The sequence below is a fragment of the Salmo salar genome, chromosome ssa17 (genome assembly GCF_905237065.1).
Source record: "Salmo salar chromosome ssa17, Ssal_v3.1, whole genome shotgun sequence".
In the NCBI taxonomy this organism is placed as follows: Eukaryota; Metazoa; Chordata; class Actinopteri; order Salmoniformes; family Salmonidae; genus Salmo; species Salmo salar.
In genome coordinates this window covers 30,696,769-30,721,226 of record NC_059458.1, presented here as the reverse complement: position 1 = coordinate 30,721,226, position 24,458 = coordinate 30,696,769, and the positions used below count along the sequence as shown (strand labels likewise).

General features: G+C 40.3%; 2 protein-coding genes across 4 annotated transcripts; both read right to left on the bottom strand.

The window, feature by feature from the left end:
• Positions 1-1,591: 1,591 nt before the first annotated feature.
• LOC106575840 (OX-2 membrane glycoprotein) lies at positions 1,592-5,830 on the bottom strand. The gene is made up of 5 exons (XM_014152536.2): positions 5,576-5,830; positions 5,066-5,407; positions 3,755-4,081; positions 3,028-3,126; positions 1,592-2,807 (listed from the first exon to the last, which is right to left on the bottom strand). The coding sequence occupies exons 1-5, from the start codon at positions 5,613-5,615 to the stop codon at positions 2,743-2,745; spliced, it is 873 nt and encodes a 290-aa protein (XP_014008011.1). The 5' UTR covers positions 5,616-5,830; the 3' UTR covers positions 1,592-2,742.
• A 12,656-nt stretch (positions 5,831-18,486) lies between these two features.
• On the bottom strand, positions 18,487-24,045 carry LOC123728193 (nectin-4). Of its 3 annotated transcripts, XM_045699390.1 has the most exons (14): positions 23,823-24,045; positions 22,516-22,854; positions 21,506-21,811; positions 21,153-21,188; positions 20,876-20,981; positions 20,713-20,778; positions 20,487-20,516; positions 20,357-20,404; positions 20,196-20,213; positions 19,991-20,053; positions 19,476-19,505; positions 19,283-19,345; positions 19,023-19,061; positions 18,487-18,926 (listed from the first exon to the last, which is right to left on the bottom strand). In XM_045699390.1, the coding sequence occupies exons 1-14, from the start codon at positions 23,872-23,874 to the stop codon at positions 18,899-18,901; spliced, it is 1,224 nt and encodes a 407-aa protein (XP_045555346.1). In that variant the 5' UTR covers positions 23,875-24,045; the 3' UTR covers positions 18,487-18,898. The 3 variants fall into 3 exon arrangements, with proteins under 3 accessions (XP_045555346.1, XP_045555345.1, XP_045555347.1); XM_045699389.1 differs by having other exon boundaries at positions 19,283-19,505; XM_045699391.1 differs by lacking the exon at positions 19,476-19,505.
• Between the last annotated feature and the right edge of the window lie 413 nt (positions 24,046-24,458).

The following is a 24,458-nucleotide window of genomic DNA, read 5'->3' as shown; positions in this document are numbered from 1 at the left end:
ACAGTTTATACAGTGACTTTCACTACCCTATACAGTTTATACAGTGACTTTCACTACCCTATACAGTTTATACAGTGACTTTCACTACCCTATACAGTTGATATAGTGAATTTCACTACACTATACAGTTTATACAGTGACTTTCACTACACTACATGCATTTCACTACACTACATTCATAATTGACCTTTAATTTAGCCTATAGCAGGTGTGTCAAGCTCATTGCATGGAGGGCTGAGTGTCCGCAGGTTTTTGTTTTATCCTTTCAATTAAGACCTAGACAACCAAATGAGGCAAGTTACTTACTAATTAGTGACCTTAATTCATAAATGAAGTGCGAGGGTGGAGCGAAAACCCGCAGACACTCGGCCCTCCATGGAATGAGTTTGACACGTGGCCTATAGCTATAGATAGCCTATACAAAATAATGAATGTAGTGAAATACAGGTTTGAACTGCTGTAAAAAGCACTACATTTCAGAAAGAAAAGCAATAGTATCAGCAATATTGTGTACATTCAGAAAATAAATCTGAAAATGCAGTATACCATGCATAAAACTAATTAGCTCACCTTTAGAAATGACTAGACTACTAGCAGAATAAACAGGTAGTTGTAGTGTGCAGGAGACCTGGTGAAAATGTGAGTTCTCTTATAGTCACTTGAGAGTAAAGAGAGGGAAATTGAATTTCCCTCTGTGTCCAACCAACATGAGGTTGAATGACATATGCCCCTCCCCATACACTAGGCTAAAAGTAACTTCACCTGGTGAGATTTTAAATAGATGTTTTTTTATGCTTTTCTTCCATAGTGTGTTAGCCAATGCCAGAACCATTGTTTTACCAGTTTTAATTGCTAAGGTTAAAGGACCACTTCTCAGGTCATAAAACAGAAAGGAGCTGAAATATTACACACACATAGCCAAGTGAGCCTGGTGCAGAGCTATAACAACCTACCCCTGATTTTAAATGGTGATATTACTGTAAACAAGGAGGAGCTATAACAACCTACCCCAGATCTTAAATGGTGATGTTACTGTAAACAGAGCTATAAGAACCTTCCCCTGATTTAAAATGGTGATATTACTGTAAACAAGGAGGAGCTATAACAACCTACCCCAGATCTTAAATGGTGATGTTACTGTAAACAGAGCTATAAGAACCTTCCCCTGATTTTAAATGGTGATATTACTGTAAACAAGGAGGAGCTATAACAACCTACCCCAGATCTTAAATGGTGATGTTACTGTAAACAGAGCTATAAGAACCTTCCCCTGATTTAAAATTGTGATATTACTGTAAACAAGGAGGAGCTATAACAACCTACCCCTTATTTAAAATGGTGATGTTACTATAAACAGTGCTATAACAACCTACCCCTAACTTTAAATGGTGATATTACTGTAAACAGAGTTATAACAACCTACCCCAGATCTTAAATGGTGATGTTACTGTAAACAGAGCTATAAGAACCTTCCCCGGATTTTAAATCTGGATGTTACTGTAAATCGAGCTTGGAAAACCTACCCTTATTTTAAATTGGTGATGTTAGTGTAAACAAGGTGACAATGGGAAGTTTGTGTTTTTTTAAATACAGCGAATAGTTTAATATCAAAATGGGGTTAACACAATCCATATAAAGAATGTTTCTGAATCTTAATCAACTGAAAACATTGTACAGATCAAGTGAGAATAATAGCCTGATTTATAAACAGTGTCAAATCAAGTGGGGTCAAACACAACAAGCAACATCCATGATCTAAATAAATAACAATAGGAACTCAAACATGAGGATATATCAAACAATCAAAGAGCAAACATTATCATCATTACATTCTAAGGGCTCAAATACATTCACACATTACACTGACATAACATGAAGAAAAACAAAACTACCTGTAGGTCCATAGAATTATAATAACAATACACTGTAAACTTAACTTGAACAAAAGTGCAATCGTATTGAAATGGGTTGAAATAAATTACTAAGTTATTTAGAAGATAAAATAAATAGATAAATCTATTCTACTTGGTGTATGTTATAATAAAGTACATTCAAACAGTAGGTGGTGTTGTCCTAATAGATGAGGTAACCTAGCCTGACGACTCAAACTACATTTTTCAGCTGCTTTGTCGTTCACTACATACTTTAGTCTGAATAAGGTTAGGGTTATTATTGAAGTCGTTGGAGGTGACGAGGGTCATGACGGGCGTTGTACAAACAATGTATTCAGCGATTGGATTGTCTCTAACCAATCAGAGTAAAATCGAATGATGAATTTTCAAACTGCTGTTTTACCCACGGGTGTTCTAGTTCTGACTCAACCCATCGTTACCGGACAAATCAGATGGCCCAGAATGTGTTGGCATTCGGTGAAAGGTTGGGGAGGTATTCAAATCCAGAATCACTGCGAAGAAGAAACTAACGTCCTTGGGCGTGGCGTAACATTTGGCCGGAGCAAGGAGTTTGGGTAGCCAGGCAACAGGTAACCTACCTCACATCACAACACTCACCTACAAGAGGCCATCAATCTCTGAAACCTAAAATGCCACTTCAGTACCTCTAAACAGCATTAACCATATCATGGCTTGTATAATGCATGTGATAATTAGCTTATTTATGACTGCGTAAGAATGACTCAACAAGGTTCAACATCCAGGCTCAGTAACAACAGGTGCTCCAGTCCTCAACAAAAACATCTGTCAGCTACAGTGCATATAAGCACGGTCAGCAACAGACAGATGTTTACACAATGCTCCTAAGAGGGTCCTGCTCGTCTGCTGTGGTTGTCAACACTGCTTGCCTGCAACCTGCCAGATAGAATGTGAAGGTTACTATACTGTACTACAGTGAATCTAAAAGGACGTTCTCCATAAACATTCCTGAGCTCCAAGACATACGCTGTTCACAGTTTATTTGATAAAAGTCAGAACCATATATAGAGTTGATGACTCAATTCATTCCATTTGTCTTACTAAGAATATTCAAATAAAGATATTACATATTACAGATAATCTTGTACGGACTCACCTTTTTTCTTTTGAAGCTCGACACAGCCAAAGATGACTAAAAGGGAAATGATTAGGAATACTGGAATGGCAACAGCCCACGGGGATGTCCTCTTGTCATCTGGAAGATGAAACATGAAATTCCAGTGAGCATGTGTTTGGAGAGACAGCATTTACTCAGAAGAGAAAGGCGAGTAATTTTACATCCTTCCTTTTAAATGCATTCAGTTTGAATAACATGTTGACATCATGTTCTGTCCCATCTATCCAATCATATCATCCATCATGTAGCTTCCCTGAGGGGCTGGAAAGTACCCAGAACTCAACACAACACTTGACTACAGTGTGATTTTAAAAGGGAGTGACTCGTGATGCTTTGCCATGGTAGACAACATTAAACCCAACAGGTGAGATAAGATTACTAACAGCACTAATAGCATCACAACATTAGCCTCTTGGAACCAGCCTGAAATCGCTGCGTTCTGATCTCAGGAAACAGAATGTTGCACTATTGCACGATGATGCTGGTCACAAGGCTTTCACAACATGTCCCTGGGGATGATGTAGCCTGTAAATGGAACGCCAAATTCATGTATCCAAATGTAAATGTTTACTATTAACATCATGAATTTGGCATGCTATTTATAGAGCTAGGGATGATGTTTTCTCATAGTTGTTTTCAAGTTGGACTAATCTGACACGCTAAAAGAGTACGGTTTAGAAGTATATAATAGGTCAACATTACGTACCCTCTTCAACCTCCCTCTCTCCAGGGAGAATAGGAAGCAGGACCCGCTCGTGTCTCTGTGTCCTCATCCCATTGTTTACGATACAGTCCACGTATCCCCCTGAGCCTGGCAACAGTTGGAGGGTGATGTTGCTAATGGCTGTGACAGTTTGGTCTTTGTTAATGACAGTCCAGTTGTTAGGTGTCTTTATGGGTACTGCTGCAGAAATGTTCCATTGGATCCAAGGTGCTGGTTTACCCGTGGCAGAGCAACTGACCACAACTTCCATGTCTGCTTTAGATTCAGTGCTGGGGACTTTTTGCATTGTGGCTCTCACTTCAGATACACCTTTGAATAGATGAAACAGGGAATATTAGATCATATTGATTTTATTGATATCACTTATTTTATCAGGCAGATCAATTAAGAACTGCTTTCAAAATATGTATCATGTTTTCATATATGGTTTGACACCAGCCAATTTTCCTTATTAATTAATGCATGCAGAGTTCATGGTCTTTCTGAAAGTTTTGGGTTTCAGACATTGTTTTAAATCCTGCCAGTGATGTAACAATGCCAATATGGTGATTTATAGTTGCAGTTAGCTGGTGTTCTAAAGCATAGTGTTTCTATTCTCCTAATAAACCCCTAATAAACCTTTACACCGCCCATACTGTATTATTCAGATATCATGCTTTAGCAAATGTCCTGCTGTAAAAAGGGTGACTAAAGGATTATTCTATATTTGGCGAAGCACCAGATGTAAGGACCTTTATATTACCTGTATTGGTTTTGCTTATAAATGTATTAGTGAAGCATCTACAGTGCATTCGGAAAGTATTCAGACTGCTTCCCTTTTTCCAAATGTTGTTATGTTCCAGATTTATTCTTAAACGGAGTAAATAAAAAAAGTTCATCAATCTACACACAATACCCCATAATGACAAAGCAAAAACATGTTTAGACATTTTTGCAAATCTTTATTTTTTTTAAATCCATTTTAGGCTGTAACGTAACAAAATGTGCAAAAAGTCAAGGGGTCTGAATACTTTCCGAATGTACTGAAGGTATTCCTTATGAAGTCTTTATGAATGCTCGATAAGAGGATACCCCCAGTGACTTTCACTTCTATTCCAGTACCAGCACACCTGATTCAACTAGGTCTAATCCTGGGCTGGATAATTAGTTGACCTGATGTGCTTGTTTGTACCTGTGCTGATTTACGATTATTATTTTGAGTTACAATATCACTAACATTAAAATATAACTTCAACTGAATAGAGAACAATAGAGGTAAGCCCTAAAACTGTTGTTATTCAGTGCATTAAATACCTTGAACTGTAAGACACGTCTGCTTGCGTCTTGATCCACTCGGGTAAACATTGAAGGAACAAATATAGCAGGCTTCGTCCGCCCATGTTACATTCTTCACGGTAATGGACGTCGAGTTGAGAGATGCCTCCGTGAAAACCACCTTGCCTCGGTGCGGGTCTATGATTTGAGCTCCAAACCGCTTGCTGTAGGTGGCCAGATTCTCCACCGAGTCGTCTTTGAACAGCCTCTGCCAGGTGACTTGCAGCACACCTGTCGAGTCCGCATGGGTGCAGGTATATGATGCGTCGGCATTGAAGTCAACCCTGGTGTCTCCTCTAGCTACGACGTTGACAGAGACCGCTACAAAAGGAAGAAGGAATGTTAACAGGTAAATAAATAAAACAAGTTTAGCCTACATACAATATAATCAATTACCTGTCAAACTTGGTAAATGTTGCTAACCTAACCTATATTATCTTATATGAGCAGAATCAACCCCAAGTCAGAAAGCCATGGAAAACAATTTACCTTCAGAGAGCAGGCATAAGAGAATGAGAAAAGTATTCATTCTCAGCTAGTGAATGTTGACTAAAGCTCATGGTTTTGTTTCTCACGTTGTACCATAATATATTGCTTCGTTAGTTGCACGTGAAGTGAGTCAGATTCAGCGAAAGTGCAAGAATGCTTTTGGAAAGCCCTTAAATTGTTGATGCGGGAAGCCTAGAGAGTAGCCTAGTTCCCCAGTGGTTCCCGGCCGTAGCCAATTACAATGTGACATCTACTGTAAAATACATGACAAGGAAGAAGGAACAGTTAGTTCTTGTATTTTCTGTGGCTCACAGTAGGCTGAACCTTAATGACGTCATAGCAAAAAAAATTAAATGGGAAATCTATTTAGCTATAGTTTGTTGACGTAACATTATTTTTGTTCACAGGCTCTGTACCAAACTAAACTCCAATTTAGAGGCCATCACATCAAAGGCATCAACAGGCTACTACAACTACAGATAGTTCCACACAAATTTGCTGCTTATGCTGCACCCCCAGAAGCTATACCGAACAGAAATAAACTCAACATGCAACAATGTAATTATTTTACTGTGTTTCAGTTAATATAAGGAAATCAGTCAATTGAAGTAAATGTATTAGGCCCTAATCTATGGATTGACTGGACAGGGGTGCAGCCATGGGTGGGCCTGGGAGGGCATAAACCCACCCAATGGCAGCCAGGCCCATGCCATTCAGAATGAGTTTTTCCCCACATAACGGCTTTATTACAGACAGAAATACTCCTCTGTTTCATCAGCTATCCGGGTGGCTGGTCTCAAACGATCCCTCAGGTGAAGAAACTGAATGTGGAGGTCCTGGGCTGGAGTGGTTGCATGTGGTCTGCGGTTGTGAGGCTGGTTGGACGAACTGCCAAATTCTCTAAAATGACGTTGGAGGTGGCTTATGGTAGAGAAATTAACATTAAATTCTCTGGCAACAGTTCTGATGGACATTCCTGCAGTCAGCATGTCAATTGCACACTCTCTCAACTTGAGACATCTGCATTGTTGTGTGACACAGCTGCACATTTTAGTGGCCTTTTATTGTCCCCAGCACAAGGTGTACCTATGTAATGATCATGCTGTTTAATCAGCTTCTTGATATGCCACACCTGTCAGGTGGATGGATTATCTTGGCAAAGTAGAAATGCTCACTAACAGGGATGTAAACAAATTTGTGCAGAAAATTGGAGAGAAATAAGTTTGTTGTGCATATGTAAAACTTCTGGGATTTTTTATTTCAGCTCATCAAACATGGGACCAACACTTTACGTGTTGCGTTTTCATATTTTTGTTCAGTATAAATAGGCCTACACTTGATGAACAGTACATTTCAGTCAATCTGCATAAAAAAAAAAAACATTTTACAATGTGGGAAATGATGACTCTGTGTTATGGGAATAAGGTGAACATTTTATGAGTCAGACATTTTAAATCCATTACAGTAGTATGTGTGTGTCATAGGGGTTTAGAGTTTTCACAACATGCTTCTCACATTAAGTGCTGTTCTGGTAATTGTGTCAGCAGGAAGTTACCAGATTCTTCTCCTGGTGGTTGCTGGTCTCCATTGTTAGTCTGGTGTTAGGGGTTGTGGGATTTCCTCTTCCTAGGAGATGTGTAGTGACTGACTGTGTCTGAATGTCATATCAAAAGGGGGAAGTCCACTGCCCCAGTGGGTAGAAGACACGAGTTGCATTACACAAGTGAAACTGAAAGTGTTTAAGATAGTTATGAATTTATTAATTGAAAGTGATGTTAACCTTACTATAACCAGTGGTGTAAAAAAATACTTTGAAGTACTACTTAAGTAGTTTTTTGGGGTATCTGTACTTTACTATTTATATTTTTGACTCCACTACATTCTTAAAGAAAATGTTATTTTTACTCCATACATTTTCCCTGACACTCAAAAGTACCTGTTACAGGACAGGAAAAGTGTCCGATTCACACAGTCCCACCATCCCTGGTCATCCTGACTGCCTCTGATCTGGCGGACTCACTAAACACACATGCTTCGTTTGTAAATGATGTCTAAGTGTTGGAGTTTGCCCCTGGCTATCCGTAAATAAACAAGAAAATGGTGCCGTCTGGTTTGTATATATTTTAGGAATTTACATTTACTTTTGATACTTAAACCAAAATACTCTAACACTTTTACTGAAGTAGTTTTTTGCTGGTTCACTTTTACTTGAGTATGACAATTGGGTACTTTTTCCACCACTGAGTATAACACAGTTAGATTTGTATATAATTTGTTTTTATCTTAATTGTAATGGTACATTTTATTACAAACAGCATGCCTATTAAATTATAGATGTGTATTAATCCCATCGTTCTGTTATTTTACCATTTACATTCTAGCTGGGAGTAGCCTAAGGGTGGCAGGTAGCCTAGCAGTTAAGGGCATTGGGCCAATAAGTGAAAAGTCGCTGGTTCGAATCCCAGAGCCAACTCCAGGGTCACTGTCAATAATGGCTGATCTCTGGCTGTGACCCCACTATCTGAGGGTGTCTCAGGGGGAGTGGCCCAACAGAAGGTCTGAGGGTTACTGTAGAAAAGAATGAAGGAGGAACCATCCTGACTGGAGGGTTATTACAGTACTCTGGCCACTTTCAGCAGCCTCTGTGGTAACTGAGTGTTGTACTGAATCCAATTCCAGGAAAGGAGGAGCAGTCAAAAGTAGACACTCCTTATCTGATATCACTGTAAACTTTGATATCCTGTTATTGTTTAAAGGGTGTTGGAATGTGTATGAGGAGTCATCTGGTGAAAGGGTTGCCGGTTAAAATCCCAGGTCAGATGAGACAAACTTCTCCAGGGGCACTGTAGTGTACTGCAGTGTGTGTGTGTGTGTGTGTGTTAAATTGTGTGCATGTGTGTAGTTTCCATAGAAACCCCTAATGGGAAATTGCATAAAAAGGTGTGTTCTGACCCAAACATCAGATCCAAAACATGTTCATTATATCTTGGGAAGTACCTGTCTTATATCCTAGTTGGCAGGTGTGTTCTTATGTTACTGTGGTGACATTGATACATGTGAACATGTCTCACTCAACCAGAGGACGATTCCAGCTGCATCTCACTTATCTAATGTACATAACAACAGATAGTGAAATTAAACATATTTCTTAACAATTGATGTAGTCTACAGTACAGAATATGAACTATATAAGGCCTGTTACAAAGAACAAATGGTAAAAAATCTAAAGTACGGAGAGAATTCCACACAATCAGGTGATGCAAGGATCTTACACAAATATAAAGTATCACATATTTAGGTAATCAGACGGGACACTTTCCTGGAATTTTTACTTCAAATGTTGCATCACTATCTGTTCATACCGCTGTGACTAAGTCCTTTTTCAAATGCAGCACAGCGACAGACACTCACGTCCCTGCTCTCCTGTTGAGCAAGACAAAAACTAGAGGGGGAACCATTGTAATACTATACAGTACCAGTCAAAAGTTTGGACACGCCTACTCATTCAAGGGTTTTTCCAAGAGTGTGCAAAGCTGTCATAAAGGGTGGTTACTTTGAAGAATCTCAAAAAATATTTTGATTTGTTTAACACTTTTTGGCTACTACATGATTTCATATGTTATTTCATAGTTTTGATGTCTTTTCTACAATGTAGAAAATAGTAAAAAATAAAATAAAAACCCGTGAATGAGTAGGTGTGTCCAAACTTTTGACTGGTACCATATATACAGTGCATTCAGAAAGTATTCTTTTTCCACATTTTGTTGTTAGCCTTATTCTAAAATTGATTAAATTATTATCCTCGCCCCCCCATCAATCTATGCACAATACCCCATAATGACAAAGCAAATACAGGTTTCACATTTTTGGAAAATGTATTAAAAAAAACTAGAGTATTACATTTACATCAGTATTCAGACCCTTTACTCAGTACGCCATCCCATCTGGTTTGCGCTTAGTGGGACTATCATTTGTTTTTCAACAGGACAATGACCCAACACACCTCCAGGCTGTGTAAGGCCTATTTGACCAAGAAGGAGAGTGATGGAGTGCTGCATCAGATGACCTGGCCTCCACAATCACCGATGGTTGGTTCAGAATCGCTGTTCTATTCATTGGCCAGTACAGAGAATTAAGTAAAACCAAAAGTCAAAATCCCTATCACCATCCATGGCTAATTTGGGAAAGGAATGATTTTTACACAACAAGATGCAGAAATTCGTATTTTTTGGTGCACCAGGACCATATACAGCTGAATGATGAGCGTTTTCAGGTGGAGTTTTAATGCTCTTTTACGCGCATACAGTTTCAGTACGGGTCTGATTTATAATGGGAAACATGCCTATGCATGGCGTGCTCCAAGTTTATAAATCTCTATTTTTATAGGTGCACAGTCTTTTCAGAAATGGCGCACACAGATATTTAGTGTGAAATTTACGCAATGGTTATAAATGAGGCCCCTCGGGTTTGTGAGGGAGTTTGTGAGAGGATTTTCTCTCAAATGTGATTTTCATTTTCACACTAGCAATTTAAAAGCCACTGAATTTAGGGAAGTAATCAGAGGTAATATTCATCATACCCTGAAGACAGCTTGTCTGTCGAAACGTTGGACATTTGTGCATCTGAGCTCCTAGAGTGTGTGGCTCTCCTTTATTTTTTTAAATATACACCGTCAGACCAAACACAGCTTTGACAGAAATATTGAAATAAAATTATGTTCCTCCATGATGTACACACTCACAGGTGTAGTTCTAGTGGTTAGAGTGTTGGGCCAGTAACCAGAAGGTTGCTGGATTGAATCCCAGAGCTGACAAGGTAAACATCTGTCGTTCTGCCCCTGAGCAAAGCCCCCTGCACCTCTCTGATTCAGAGGGGTTGGGTTAAATGCGGAAGACACATTTCAGTTGAATACATTCAGTTGGACAACTCACTAGGTATCCCCCTTTCCCTATATCAGATGGTTGTATGTTGGTGATGTGTAGAAACACTGCCAGTCTCTAAACTCAGCAAAAAAAGAAACGTCCCTTTTTCAGGACTCTGTCTTATAAAGATAATTCGTAAAAATCCAAATAACTTCACTGATCTTCATTGTAAAGGGTTTAAACACTGTTTCCCATGCTTGTTCAATGAACCATAAACAACTAATGAACATGCACCTGTGGAATGGTGGTTAAGACATTAATAGCTTACAGACGGTAGGCAATTAAGGTCACAGTTATGAAAACTTAGAGGACACTAAAGAGGCCTTTCTTCTGACTCTGAAAAACACCAAAAGAAAGATGCCCAGGGTCCCTGCTCATCTGCGTGAACGTGCCTTAGGCATGCTGCAAGGAGGCATGAGGACTGCAGATGTGGCCAGGGCAATACATTGCAATGTCTGTACTGTGAGACGCCTAAGACAACGCTACAGGGAGACAGGACGGACAGCTGATCGTCCTTGCAGTGGCAGACCACGTGTAACAACACCTGCACAGGATCGGTACATCCGAACATAACACCTGCAGGACAGGTACAGGATGGCAACAACAACTGTCCAAGTTACACCAGGAACGCACAATCCCTCCATCAGTGCTCAGACTGTCCGCAATAGGCTGGACTGAGGGCTTGTAGGCCTGTTGTAAGGCAGGTCCTCACCAGACATCACCGGCAACAACGTCGCCTATGGGCTCAAACCCACCGTCGCTGGACCAGACAGGACTGGCAAAAAGTGCTCTTCACTGACGAGTTGCGGTTTTGTCTCACCAGGGGTGATGGTCAGATTCACATTTAGGAATGACAGGAATGTCAGTGTTCAGCCATGGCCAGTGAAGAGCCCGGATCTCAATCCCATTGAGTACGTCTTGGACCTGTTGGATCGGAGGGTGAGGGCTAGAGCCATTTCCCCCAGAAATGTCAGGGAACATACAGGTGCCTTGGTGGAAAAGTGGTGTAACATCTCACAGCAAGAACTGGCAATTCTGGTGCAGTCCATGAGGAGGAGATGCACAGCAGTACTTAATGCAGCTGGTGGCCACACCAGATACTGACTGTTACTTTTGATTTTGACCCCTTTGTTCAGGGACACATTATTCCATTTCTGTTAGTCACAGGTCTGTGGAACTTGTTCAGTTTGTCTCAGTTGTTGAATCTTATGTTCATACAAATATTTACACATGTTAAGTTTGCTGAAACTAAATGTAGTTGACAGTGAGAGGACGTTTCTTTTTTTGCTGAGTTTATATGTAGTGTGAATCTGGGGTCATAAGTGAAGTCGGTACCATTATGGTCGGTCCGAAATTACACTTGACAGTCATTTCCCCCCACTTATCACTCTATCTTATCCATTACAAAAAATATTTGATGAGGTGTTTCGCTTGGGCAGAAGGATATCTTTATTTCAGTCACTGCAAACATGAAGGGAAACAGATTGAGTGTACTGTTTTATGGAAAGTTGATTTCTTATTGACTAACTGCATTTGAACTGCAATCCACAGTTTGTTGCAAAGATGACAGATGTTAAGAAATGTTATCTATCATGCAATACATCCCTGTTACCTTCAACAGCTGTGCACAGACCCCACAGAACCAGAACCAGACTGAATACAAACATACTGACCACCTGCAGAACCAATCGTTACTCAATATTGTCTGCACAGACCGAGTACAGAACTTAACGGCTATTCAGCGTTATTTGCTTAATATAGGAACCAGGTAAAAAGCCAACCAAAATGATGCTGGGTTGACTTAGTTATAATGGACCTTGAGAGCTGAGCATAGGAAGTGCTGCTGTTGTCTAGCTTGTATTCGTGTTACACCTCTGCTAGTGCATCTTGGTCTTTGTGACTGGGGTCTTTGTGGAGAACTCACCACAGAGAGGTCTTATGATCTACCACAGACACATCAACAGGTCCACTTCCTTCTTTAGACACAAACAATGATAGATTCTGCACCACCACAAGGCTGAAGGGTGTTTTTATCAAGTGTAGAACTGATGCCGGTTATGGTTAGTTTCAATCAACACTAACACTAACCAAATATAATATATGTTTTTGTGTTATTGCAGTATCGATGCTTGTGATGTTACCTTTCTCCATCCCCATCCCTCAGCTAATGTTGCTATCATTGGGCTAAAACACAAACTCCAGATTGTGGCTTTATCAAGACAGCAGCAGCACCTGCTGTTTACTTATGGAAAGACCAAAGAGAGGATGAGCTTAGATAATGTTCACTTCTCTTACAAAATATGACATTAGTCCACTTATTTTCTTTGTCTGCAATATTTTATCCTTAATTTATTTAACCTCATTCCATTTCAAAATGATAGCACGTGTTGAACTTTTATTGATGTAAGGTGTATGAGTTCTTGTGGTAGTAAAAAGTGATGAAAAAAATAGACTTATGGTGTGTGTTTGGTTGAGTAAATCTTGGGTATCAATTTAAGTAATAGTAATTATTACTTAAGTAAAGTAATGCATTTGGCGTCATTAGCGCCTAGGTTCGGCCTTCAAAGTTCAGAATGTCCCTTCTGCACCAACTAAACTGTCCCTTTATGGTAGAGCGTGCACACCCCTGGACGTTGTGTGCTGGAGTTTGGATTTGTTCTCCTGGTTTCCTACAAACCACTAAGTTATTCTTTGGAATTGCCTGGCTGTAGCAATGAGTAAGATGGCAAACACGACCGAAACGAAAAAGGCTAACAAGCCGGGATCGGGTTTGAAACCTTGTATGTCTTGGCTTGGTGCATGTTCTGGCTGCCCTCACTCTAATCAGTTTGTGTGCAGGACTAGGAGATGGTGTCGGTAAAAGTGGCTTGCCCGCAGCTGGCACTGTTTCCTAGTCATGGGCACAGGTTCTCTTGACAATCATGTAGCATTCTTCAGGGGCCTTGTGGTTTCCGATAGTGACTTCCTTGCGGGATGCAGAGATGGATTGGGTCTTTGGTCGGAGGAAATGTCTTGTCTGCCTGGGCGTTGTGTATGCGTCTGTCTTGGTCAACCACCGATTACGTTTCTTCCTAGACTTGTTGATGAAGGGTCCAGTTCCACCTCTGTGATCCGGTCGTACGTAGACTTGAGACTGGGCTAGCTTAACAAGTGCTGCATAGCGTGCTAGCTAGGTTGGCTAACTCACCGAGGTGAGTTAGCTATTACTAGCTATTCCTGCCTCCCCACAGTGGAGTTGTCTGGGTAGCTCTATTGTTTAGTATATGTAGTGTTAAGTTGCTTGGTTATTTGAAAAGGACCATGCTGCGGTGAAAGAGCCTAGATAGCCTCAATTAGACTAAAAAGCCTCCTGGCTAATGTCGGCTATCTTGCTAAACTTCCTAGCTTGGCAACCCCATTACTAGTTCCAATTTCTGGAATCCGGTAACCCCAGGAGCGAAGAGCCTTCGCACGGGTCCAAGTGACCAGCTCAATGCTTTTCATGCCCGTTTTGAGGGATGAAATATCCTCCTGTCTCCAGAAGCAGGCATGTCCAATCAATTGAATTTACCCCAGGTGGACTCCAATCAAGTTGTAGAAACATCTCAAGGATGATCAATGGAAACAGGATGCACCTGAGCTCAATTTCGAGTCTCATAGCAAAGGATCTGAATACTTATGTAAATACGTATTATTTTTTTGTTTGTTTGTAAAACAAAAAAAGGTGTTTTCGCTTTGTCATTATGGGGTATTGTGTGTAGATTGATGAGGGAAAAAAGGTATTTAATACATTTTAGAACAAGGCTGCGTTAACTGACACCAATAATCACCTAATCATGATCTTCAGTTTAGAATGCAATTGGATTAATCAGCTGTGTTTGCTAGGGATGGAGAAAAAGTGACACCAATCAGCAGAGGTGGGACCAAGTCATTGTTTTACAAGTCACAAGTAAGTCTCAAGTCTTAGCTCTCAAGTCCCAAGTCAAGTCCCAAGTCAAGACAGGCAAGTCCGAGTCAAGTCTCAAGTCCTAAACTTTGAGTTTCGAGTCCTAAACAAGTCATAATGTGCTCTTCACCAAATGTAATACCATTTCATATTTTCAACAAAAGTAATAGTTAGTATATTACATTTACGCAAATCATGAATGCTTTAAAAATATATATATTTATTACTTTCCAAATAAACTTTATATTTCCATGGAAATACATGGGTAGCCATGAGAAAGACCTCCCCCATAGCGATCGACTATCAATGATCGCTATGGGGCTCAATCGGGTTGTCACGGCTGTTTAAATGATCGGACCAAAATGCAGCGTCTGTTTCGTTCCACATATTTATTCGATTGTGAAACTTAAATGCAAGACCAAAATAAACTGAAAGACAAAACGACAAACCGTGACGCAGGAGGAAGAAACATACTCACAAAATATAATCACCCACAAACACAAGTGGGACAAACATCAATTTAAATATGGCCTCCAATTAGAGACAACGACAACCGGCTGCCTCTAGTTGGAGGTCATGCCAAAATAAAACCAACCTAGAAATTCAAACCTAGAAACTAAACCTAGAAATACAAAAACGGACAAACACCCCCTGTCACGCCCTGACCTACTCTACCATAGAAAATAACAACTTACTATGATCAGGACGTGACACGGGCGATGTAGGCTTGTACACAATCGCCCAACCTTAACACACACACACACACACACACATCCCCTCTCTGTGTGGTTACAGTAGGCTAACGTATGTCAATGGTTTTAGGAACAGAAGTAACATCAGGCAGGATTTAGGCTACCAGCTGCCTAGCCAGTTGTAGCTCAATCTTGGGTGCAATGATCACCTTCCCACACTGACTGACTGTGTGGAGGCTCATTGATTTAACATTACGTTAACCTACATGCTACACTAGCAAAGTTATAAATTATATAACGTTAGCTGTCGGCTATATTAGCCACAACTTACCGTTCTTTGTGCAGCTTCAAATGTCAAACAAAGTTGGAAGTTGTTGCGCCTCCTGTAATTTTCTTCCCAAATGTTTTGCAAGTTGCAATCAATTTTTTGTTGATACCGCGTAGTATTTATAACCAAAAATAATAATTTGGGGTATCATCTTTCCAAGGGCTCCATCTGAATTCAGCCGCTGACGATCCTCTGCACTACCACGTGCAACTTTTTCCCAGCTGGCACAATTTAATTGGCTGCTGTCCGATTCAAACTGTAATCTGTTAAATGAAGAGTTTATGCTTTTTTTAATAGCATCATTTTAAATATTGGACTTGGGGAGGATATCAAGTCAGTTCGAGTCAAAAGGCTCAAGTCCAAGTTAAGTCACGAGTCATTGGTGTTATAGTCAAAGTCGAGTTGCAAGTCATCATATTTGTGAGTCAAGTCTGACTCGAGGCCAAGTCGTGTGACTCGAGTCCACACCTCTGCCAATCAGGCCCCGAGAACTGGAGTTGCCCACCCCTGCTGTAAGTAACAAAATGTGGAAAAAGGGAAGGGGTCTGAATACTTTCCGAATGCGCTGTATGTGCCTTCAGCAAGCACCTCAGAGCCTACAAATTCAGAATGCTCACTAGCCGGCGGCTTTTACAGCCGATTGGCTGTTGGCAGCAGAGTTGAGGGAGCAAACAGTTACACACATCCATGCTACTGTCTGATATTCAGTCTTTAGGCTTCATAAGAAACAAAGGGGGTATATACCTATATATATACCTGCTATAGACCTATATCTATCCTACCCTGTCTTTCTAAGGTCTTCGAAAGCAAAGTTAACAAACAGATTACTGACCATTTCGAATCCTACCGTACCTTCTCCGCTATGCAATCTGGTTTCAGAGCTGGTCATGGGTGCACCTCAGCCACGCTCAAGGTCCTAAACGACATCATAACCGCCATCGATAAGAGACATTACTGTGCAGCCATATTCATCGACCTGGCCAAGGCTTTCGACTCTGTCAATCACCACATTCTTATTGGCAGACTCGACAGCCTTGGTTTCTCAAATGATTGCCTCACCTGGTTTACCAACTACTTCTCTGATAGAGTTCAGTGTGTCAAATCGGAGGGCCTGTTGTCCGGACCTCTGGCAGTCTCTATGGGTGTGGCACAGGGTTCAATTCTCGGGCCGACTCTCTTCTCTGTATACATCATTGATGTTGCTCTTGCTGCTGGTGATTCTCTGATCCACCTCTACGCAGACGACACCATTCTGTATACTTCTGGCCCCTCTTTGGACACTGTGTTAACTAACCTCGAGACGAGTTTCAATGCCATACAACTCTCCTTCCGTGGCCTCCAACTGCTCTTAAACGCAGGTAAAACTGAATGCATGCTATTCAATCGATCACTGCCTGCACCTGCTCGCCCGTCCAGCATCACTACTCTGGACGGCTCTGACTTAGAATACGTGGACAACTACAAATACCTGGGTGTCTGGTTAGACTGTAAACTCTCCTTCCAGACTCACATCAAGCATCTCCAATCCAAAATTAAATCTAGAATCGGCTTGCTATATCGCAACAAAGCATCCTTCACTCATGCTGCCAAACACACCCTCGTAAAACTGACCATCCTACCGATCCTCGACTTCGGTGATGTCATCTATAAAATAGCCTCCAACACTCTACTCAACAAACTGGATGCAGTCTATCACAGTGCCATCCGTTTTGTCACCAAAGCCCCATACACTACCCACCATTGCGACCTGTACGCTCTCATTGGTTGGCCCTCGCTTCATACTCGTCGCAAACCCACTGGCTACAGGTTATCTACAAGTCTCTGCTATGGAAAGCCCCGCCTTATCTCAGCTCACTGGTCACCATAGCAGCACCCACTCGTAGCATGCCCTCCAGCAGGTATATCTCACTGGTCACCCCCAAAGCCAATTCCTCCTTTGGCCGCCTTTCCTTCCAGTTCTCTGCTGCCAATGACTGGAACGAACTGCAAAAATCTCTGAAGCTGGAGACTCATATCTCCCTCAATAGCTTTAAGCACCAGCTGTCAGAGCAGCTCACAGATCACTGCACCTGTACATAGCCCATCTGTAAATAGCCCATCTATCTACCTACCTCATCCCCATACTGTATTTATTTATTTATCTTGCTCATTTGCACCCCAGTATCTCTACTTGCACATTCATCTTCTGCACATCTACCATTCCAGTGTTTAATTGCTATATTGTAATTACTTCGCCACCATGGCCTATTTATTGCTTTAACCTACCTCATTTGCACTCACTTTATATAGACTTTTTGTTTTCTTTTGTTCTACTGTATTATTGACTGTATGTTTTGTTTATTCCATGTGTAACTCTGTGTTGTTGTATGTGTCGAATTGCTATGCTTTATCTTGGCCAGGTCACATTTGCAAATGAGAACTTGTTCTCAACTAGCGTACCTGGTTAAATAAAGGTGAAATAAATAAATAAAACCCTATAGGTTTGTATCACCTTTAGAAAATAATTCAATATCGACAATTTTAAACGTTATTATTAAAGTTTTTAGCCTTATTAAATATCAAACATAACACAACGTTTTATTTTAACTGGGACCTATAACAAATTAACTCTGCTTTAACAACTACTTAACCATTGAGCAGTGCAAGGAGTTAGTGAGAATTACTTATGTCCTCTGTATGGTGTAAAACAATCTGGTACACTGACTATCAAATCCATGTTTCAAAAGTCTTTAAACTGAAGAGACCAGGTGTGATGCGTTCTGCCTCTTTATGAGAGACGTCAGAGAGAGTCAGTCAAGTAAACTGTGGATCAAGTGGACCATCGGTGGCGCGCAGTTGCATGAGTGCTGCAAAACTAGTGTCAATCCCGTTTCTCAACAATCTCTCTCTAAAGTTATATTTAGGTGACCTCTAGTGGCAATTGTATGTATTTTTGGTTGGTCTCTTGAGTGGCAGAAGAATCAGACAATTCACACTTGAAGCATTTCCAGCAGCAGATTTATGACACATTGTATAACAAGCCATGTCACAACATACACTACAACGTTGTTTAAACATTTTATTTAGAAAGTAGAAAACAAAAACACAACAAAGTACATTACAACATTGTGTATTTTACAGCATTTGATTTATAAGAAGTGAAGAAAGAAAACACACACACACACAACAACACACACCATGAAAGTAGTCTACATTATGACATTGTGTAGACTATAATATCACAACACTTGATTTATAAAAAAGTGAAGAATAAAACCACAAACAAGTCTAGTGTGGATTTATCATGTTTCATCATTAACCAACTACAAACTATATTTACATAGTGTATTTACATATACAATAACCAGCAGGCCTATGTGTGTCAGCCATTCAGTCCACTATTCAGTACCCACAATGCCTATGGATAGAAACGGTCTCTGAACCACACAGATGTGTGTGAAACAGTATGGTAGTCACTCAGTCCTCGTAACCCTCTAAAAGTTTCCTAAAATAGATACAACAAAATGGCATAGATATTTATTAAAAAATATATATACTTCTGACTGCATCTTTGTAATTATTCATGATTATTTCAGCTCACCTTCTACATTGCAGGTCATCTGGTCTCTGAGGAGATAATCTGTATGAAAGAAGGTAATTTAAATATTGACTGAATGGAGTATCCTATACTAGTGACATGAGTAACATAACATAACAACAATGCAGCAACGCAACAAATGCAACTCATTTGCATGCATGCAGTCACCATGACCACCACCTCAAAACATCATTCCAGAGCTTCTTGTTCAATGAGAGAATAGGTATAAAAAACCCATAAAAACCAAGAGAACTTAAACCTACTTCTCTACAACATCTTGTGCTTGTTGCATCATACGCTTGGCTGAGGAGCTGAGGGAGTCTATCCTGAAACACAAAAAGTACATTTTTAAGTAATGTTTGAATTTTGGGGTTATTGTAACCCATTTTAACATTCACAATCATCTCTTTCAAGCACTCTACCAGGATGATCAAATATAGTTGTACAAATACCAACATTTTGAATGGACTGGAGATTGGTGTGGTCCTGAAAGAAATGAACATGGTCAATGTATTGATAAGCAGTGCCGTTTCTAGGCTTAAGTGAAGTGAGCGGCTGCTTAGGGCCCCCAACCAAAACAATGTTTTTCTATACAGTATATATCATATATGTTTTAGGAAGTCAGTCGGGGTCTCAACATACTGTTGAACTGCAGGACATTAACTTTTAAGCTGCCAAGAGGAAGGGCAAAAATCTAGAAACAGCCCTGCAGACAGTGATGTAAACACTGACGTAATAAACATGACCACTCTTTGATCACAGAAATACACATCTTTCCCAAGTTGAGAGAATATATAGTACATTAGTGACATGATGAGTAACAAAGCATAAGAAATACTAACATGCAGCTGAATGCATGATGCAGTCACCATGACTACTCTATGACCACCACAGTAGTACATCATTTCAGAGCTTCTTCCTCAAGAAGAGAGACTACAGCAGACAGTGAGAGAATGAAGGTGTAAACCTACTTCTTTACAGCCTCCTGAGCTGGTTGTATCCTGCGCTTGTCAGACGAGCTGAGGGATGGTATCCTGAAACAAGAGGAAATGTTTTTGTTATGTTCAGATTTTTGTATTTTTGTTAATTTATACTAAAAGCTTTTGTAACATTCTCAATACTGTCTGTTTCACGCTTTCTATCGGGATAATCAAATAAAGTTGTAAAAATACTCACATTTGTGACGGACTGGAGCTTTGTGTGAAAGAGATCAAAACAGACAATGTACCGGCAGGAAACATACACCACAGAAATACATTTCCAAGTTTCATTCCCAAGTTTCTTGATCAATGAGAGAGATTACAGAAGACATTAAGAGACTATGAAAGTTAACCTACTTCTTAGTCATCCTACGCTTGACTGTTGAGCTGGTTGACAAGTGTGACCTGAAAAAACAAATGTTTTTTTATTTTTTATATAATTATTATTTATCTTAAAAAGCTGCTAAAATGTTGAAGAGATACTCACATTTGTGATGGACTGGAGGTTGGTGTGACACTGAAATAAATCAAAATAAACAATATACTGACAAGAACCACATCATCTGATTCATTATTCATTCATTACAATTATTTAATCATGAGAATGAGTTTTAACCTGTATAGCACATTCTCAGAAAATGTAATTATCATGTTTTCTTTCAAATAGGTATCCATCATAATCTCTTAAATGTTCATAAGAATGAGCATCTTACTGTTTGGATGTTGCTGGTGTCTTTAAGGGAGTTCTGCTGATTTCAGGGTCAGGAACTGGGGGTTTTCTACATCAAATTAGAGATCAACTGGTAAACAACTGGCAGTCAAATCACATTCAATTCAGAGTAACTGTTCAGTTTCAAGGTAATAGTTTTTATCTACCTGGAAGAGGTATCTTTTCTCCTCTTTTGCAGCCATATTACACAGAATACAGCAATGAGACACACTGAACACAACACTGAACCCATCACTGCACCAACCACTGCACCTGTGAATGAGAGAGATGACAAGAGAAGACAGAGGTCAAATTCCCAGGTACACCACACCAACGCCTCATACATGTAAATATGTCTCTGCACTACACCTGAAAGTTGAACAGTAAAAGAGTCAGTCAATAGGTTGATTATGGCCTGTCATTATTAGAATAACAACCACTTACCACTGATCCTGTCATCATCAGAGACCTGAGATTGACCTAGCACAGAAATACACAGGAAGTACTTCATCATGAACACAGGCAGTACCTCATCATGAGCACAGGCAGTACTTCATCATGAACACAGGCAGTAATTCATCATGAACACAGACAGTACTTCATCATGAACACAGGCAGTACTTCATCATGAACACAGGCAGTACTTCATCATGAACACAGGCAGTACTTCATCATGAACACAGGCAGTACCTCATCATGAACACAGGCAGTACCTCATCATGAACACAGACAGTACTTCATCATGTTCTTGATCATGTCAATATATTATGGTGGTATTAACCCTAACCGTTTCTCACCTGCAAATGAAGCTTGAACCCTAGTTGGAATCACCATGGAAACCTCCTTGACGGCACCACGGGATGACGCTACACACCTAACCCTGGTGTCTTTGTCAGGTAGACTGGACGCTGCCACCATGGCAGTTATGGTGACAGTGACTGTTTCATCGGAATGGGTGACATCAGCCATGCTGGATTTGTCTAGACTGATGTTTTCTATGTGGTCCCAGGTTACTGTAGGAGCAGGTCGTCCCGTAGCAGAACAGGACAGAGTGGTGTGACTGTTGTTGGTTTGTGTGATGAGGAGTGAGGGTCCATACAGCTCTATAGGACAACAGACACAGTTCACAGTTAATGTAAATACTATAATGTTTTCATGTACATCAAGGTCAAATGGATGCATGATGATTTGAGGGAATTGTTCCTGGGTTAATCATTTACGCACAGGTCAAGGTAGAACAATGGATTGAAGGCATTTGGAGGCCATTGTTCCTGTTTTAAAGGGATATGAGACATTGTTTTAAGACCTCAAAAGTAGTCTAATATATTTTATTAATTTTTTTACCCATTTTTCTCCCCAATTTTCATGATATCAAATTGGTAGTTACAGTCTTGTCCCATCGCTGCAACTCCCGTACGGATACAGGAAAGGCGAAGGTCAAAAGCCATGCGTCCTCCGAAACTGGATAAGAGCGTCTGCTAAATGACTTAAATGTAAATGTAAATGTAAACACGACCCTGCCAAGCCGCACTGCTTCTTGACACACTGCTCGCTTGACCCAGAAGTCAGCCGCACCAATGTGTCGGAGGAAACACTGTACAACTGGCGACCATGTCAGCGTACATGTGCCCGGCCCGCCACAGGACTCTCTAGAGCGCGATGGGACAAGGACATCCTGGCCGGCCAGTGCCTTAGACCGCTGCACCACTCAGGAGGCCCAAAAGTAGTCTAATGTTAAGGTGAATCCACATTATACAATTTGGATTTTAGAGTGAATTAACCCCTCCTTACAGTGATCATATTTTACCATTAATTTGGAGGCAGGTCCTGCCGCTGATAGCTCCTTCTGGATAGGCGTTAAACAGACACTTGTAGCAGGACTCGTCTCCTCTTGACACTCCTCTGATGACGATAGAGCAGTTCTGCAGACCCTCGTCTTCAAACTCCACGTTCCTCTGAAAAGGTGGGTTGACTACTGGTCCAAATCGATTGTTGTAGGTGGCCACATTTTCAGTCCCCCCTGGTGTCACTTTCTGCCAGGTGACTTGAAGCACGTCTTTGGGTTTCATGAGCCTGCAGCTGAACTGAGCATCCTCTCCCAGGGTTGCTGTGACAAACTGCTGTGTTCTCACCAGCTGAGAGAGCCCTGCATGAAGAAAGTTACAGGCTGTTTAGTACACACATCTAATATAGCGCTACATTTTAGCAACCTGCAGTGAACACTATGAAGGGACTAAACAACAGCATAAATACATTTAAAGGTATATGCAGTATTGCATCTATCATTTCAATTCCCATTCTGTATGTTTGTACATTTCAAAGGACTCTTGAAAGACTAGCCCTTGGTGGGCTAAAAGAGATCCTAATAAAATCATTTCTAGGCTGTTTTGTGTGTATGAAGTTTGAAACACGTATGTTAATGTTGTACTTAGAGTCCAGTCCCCCTTGACTTCTTTCCAGTTTCAGTTTTTATCCAATTAATTGACTGGACAGTGCTTTTTTCTGTCCTGACAACAAATCCACTTTTTTGCTATAGCTGATATAATGCATCATATGGCAGCTATTGAAATATATATTTAAACTGTAAACTGGTCCCTGGCAAGTAAATGTACAAAAATAAAGTAAAATACATCTTGCAGAGAGGGACATTGGGAAATATGTTAATAAGACACATGTATTTTAAGCCAACACAGTATTTTAAACTGAGGATTCAATGTCAGCTCAAAAATCTCCCAATTCAAATGTCAATGCAACTTGGATATTTAAGCTACAAGGACTTTTCTAAGTTCCATTTTTTTTTAAACAGTATAGAACAGGAAGATGCTGATGTTTGTATACTGATGGTGACTGGACCGGCCATTCACCCGTAAAAAAGGCACCTTAGCTTCAAATAATATAATAATAATTTTAATTATTATATAATAATAATGAATTAATTGTATTCCTTTAAGGACTATATGCAGTTACAATTGATGTATAATGCACCTATACATTTTAGTGTAGTTATCTACATCTCATAATGAAACACAACTCTGAAATGTATTATACTGTATAACTTACATTTTAGACCTACAGACTTATCAAGTACTTCATATGAAAACTGATGTAACTCACCCTCAGTAAAGAATAGCAGTAGAATAGAAAGGTAACTGTTAACATGAGCCATGGCAGCAATGTCTGGCTAGGTGAGGCTAGGTGATGGACCTCTGGATGATGTGTGGCAAAGCATTATTTGAAGCTAGGAACCGTTTTCAAGAGAGGCATGGTAACTTAGTACATTGGATAGTTTAAAAAATAACAAGCTCTGTTCTGCAACCTTGTTGGCCAATGTTGAATGTGGCTTTGTGTTGTGAGCTCCTCCCATAGAGATAAGGACAATTGCTAGTCTTTCTGCAACTCCTCCTCCAGTGAAAGTGAAAGTAAACACAGAACAGTATCAGGAAAACACCTTTGCAAGGTTGGAGGTAATAACATTATGTATCATCATGCATAGCTAAGTGAATCTACTGGTGAGATTAACTTAACCTATATGAAGGTTTTCCCTTGTGTGTGTCAGTACCATTGCTTGCTCAAAGATGTATCTGTGAAGTAAGTCTCTCCCTACAGCCGTTTGATTGGCTCAGCAAATTGAGTGTGAAATCAAAGATAAGGGTGGCATCTGAACGATGCTCTACACAGCAAGCGGATTTGATTTGTAAGTACTGTATATTATACATGTGTAGCCAGCATACACAACCAAGTGTGTGTGAG

What these genes read in the sequence shown, in the direction of transcription:
- LOC123728193 (XM_045699389.1), bottom strand. Translation starts at nt 23,874, where the DNA reads ATGGCTCATGTTAACAGTTACCTTTCTATTCTACTGCTATTCTTTACT. An exon ending in AGAAAAGATACCTCTTCCAG is followed by an intron (nt 20,779 to 20,875) that starts GTAGATAAAAAC and finishes AATTTGATGTAG; the next exon opens with AAAACCCCCAGTTCCTGACC. An exon ending in ACCTCCAGTCCATCACAAAT is followed by an intron (nt 20,405 to 20,486) that starts GTGAGTATCTCT and finishes TTGTTTTTTCAG; the next exon opens with GTCACACTTGTCAACCAGCT.
- LOC106575840 (XM_014152536.2), bottom strand. Translation starts at nt 5,615, where the DNA reads ATGAATACTTTTCTCATTCTCTTATGCCTGCTCTCTGAAG. An exon ending in AGAGAGGGAGGTTGAAGAGG is followed by an intron (nt 3,127 to 3,754) that starts GTACGTAATGTT and finishes TTCATCTTCCAG; the next exon opens with ATGACAAGAGGACATCCCCG. An exon ending in CGAGCTTCAAAAGAAAAAAG is followed by an intron (nt 2,808 to 3,027) that starts GTGAGTCCGTAC and finishes TCTATCTGGCAG; the next exon opens with GTTGCAGGCAAGCAGTGTTG.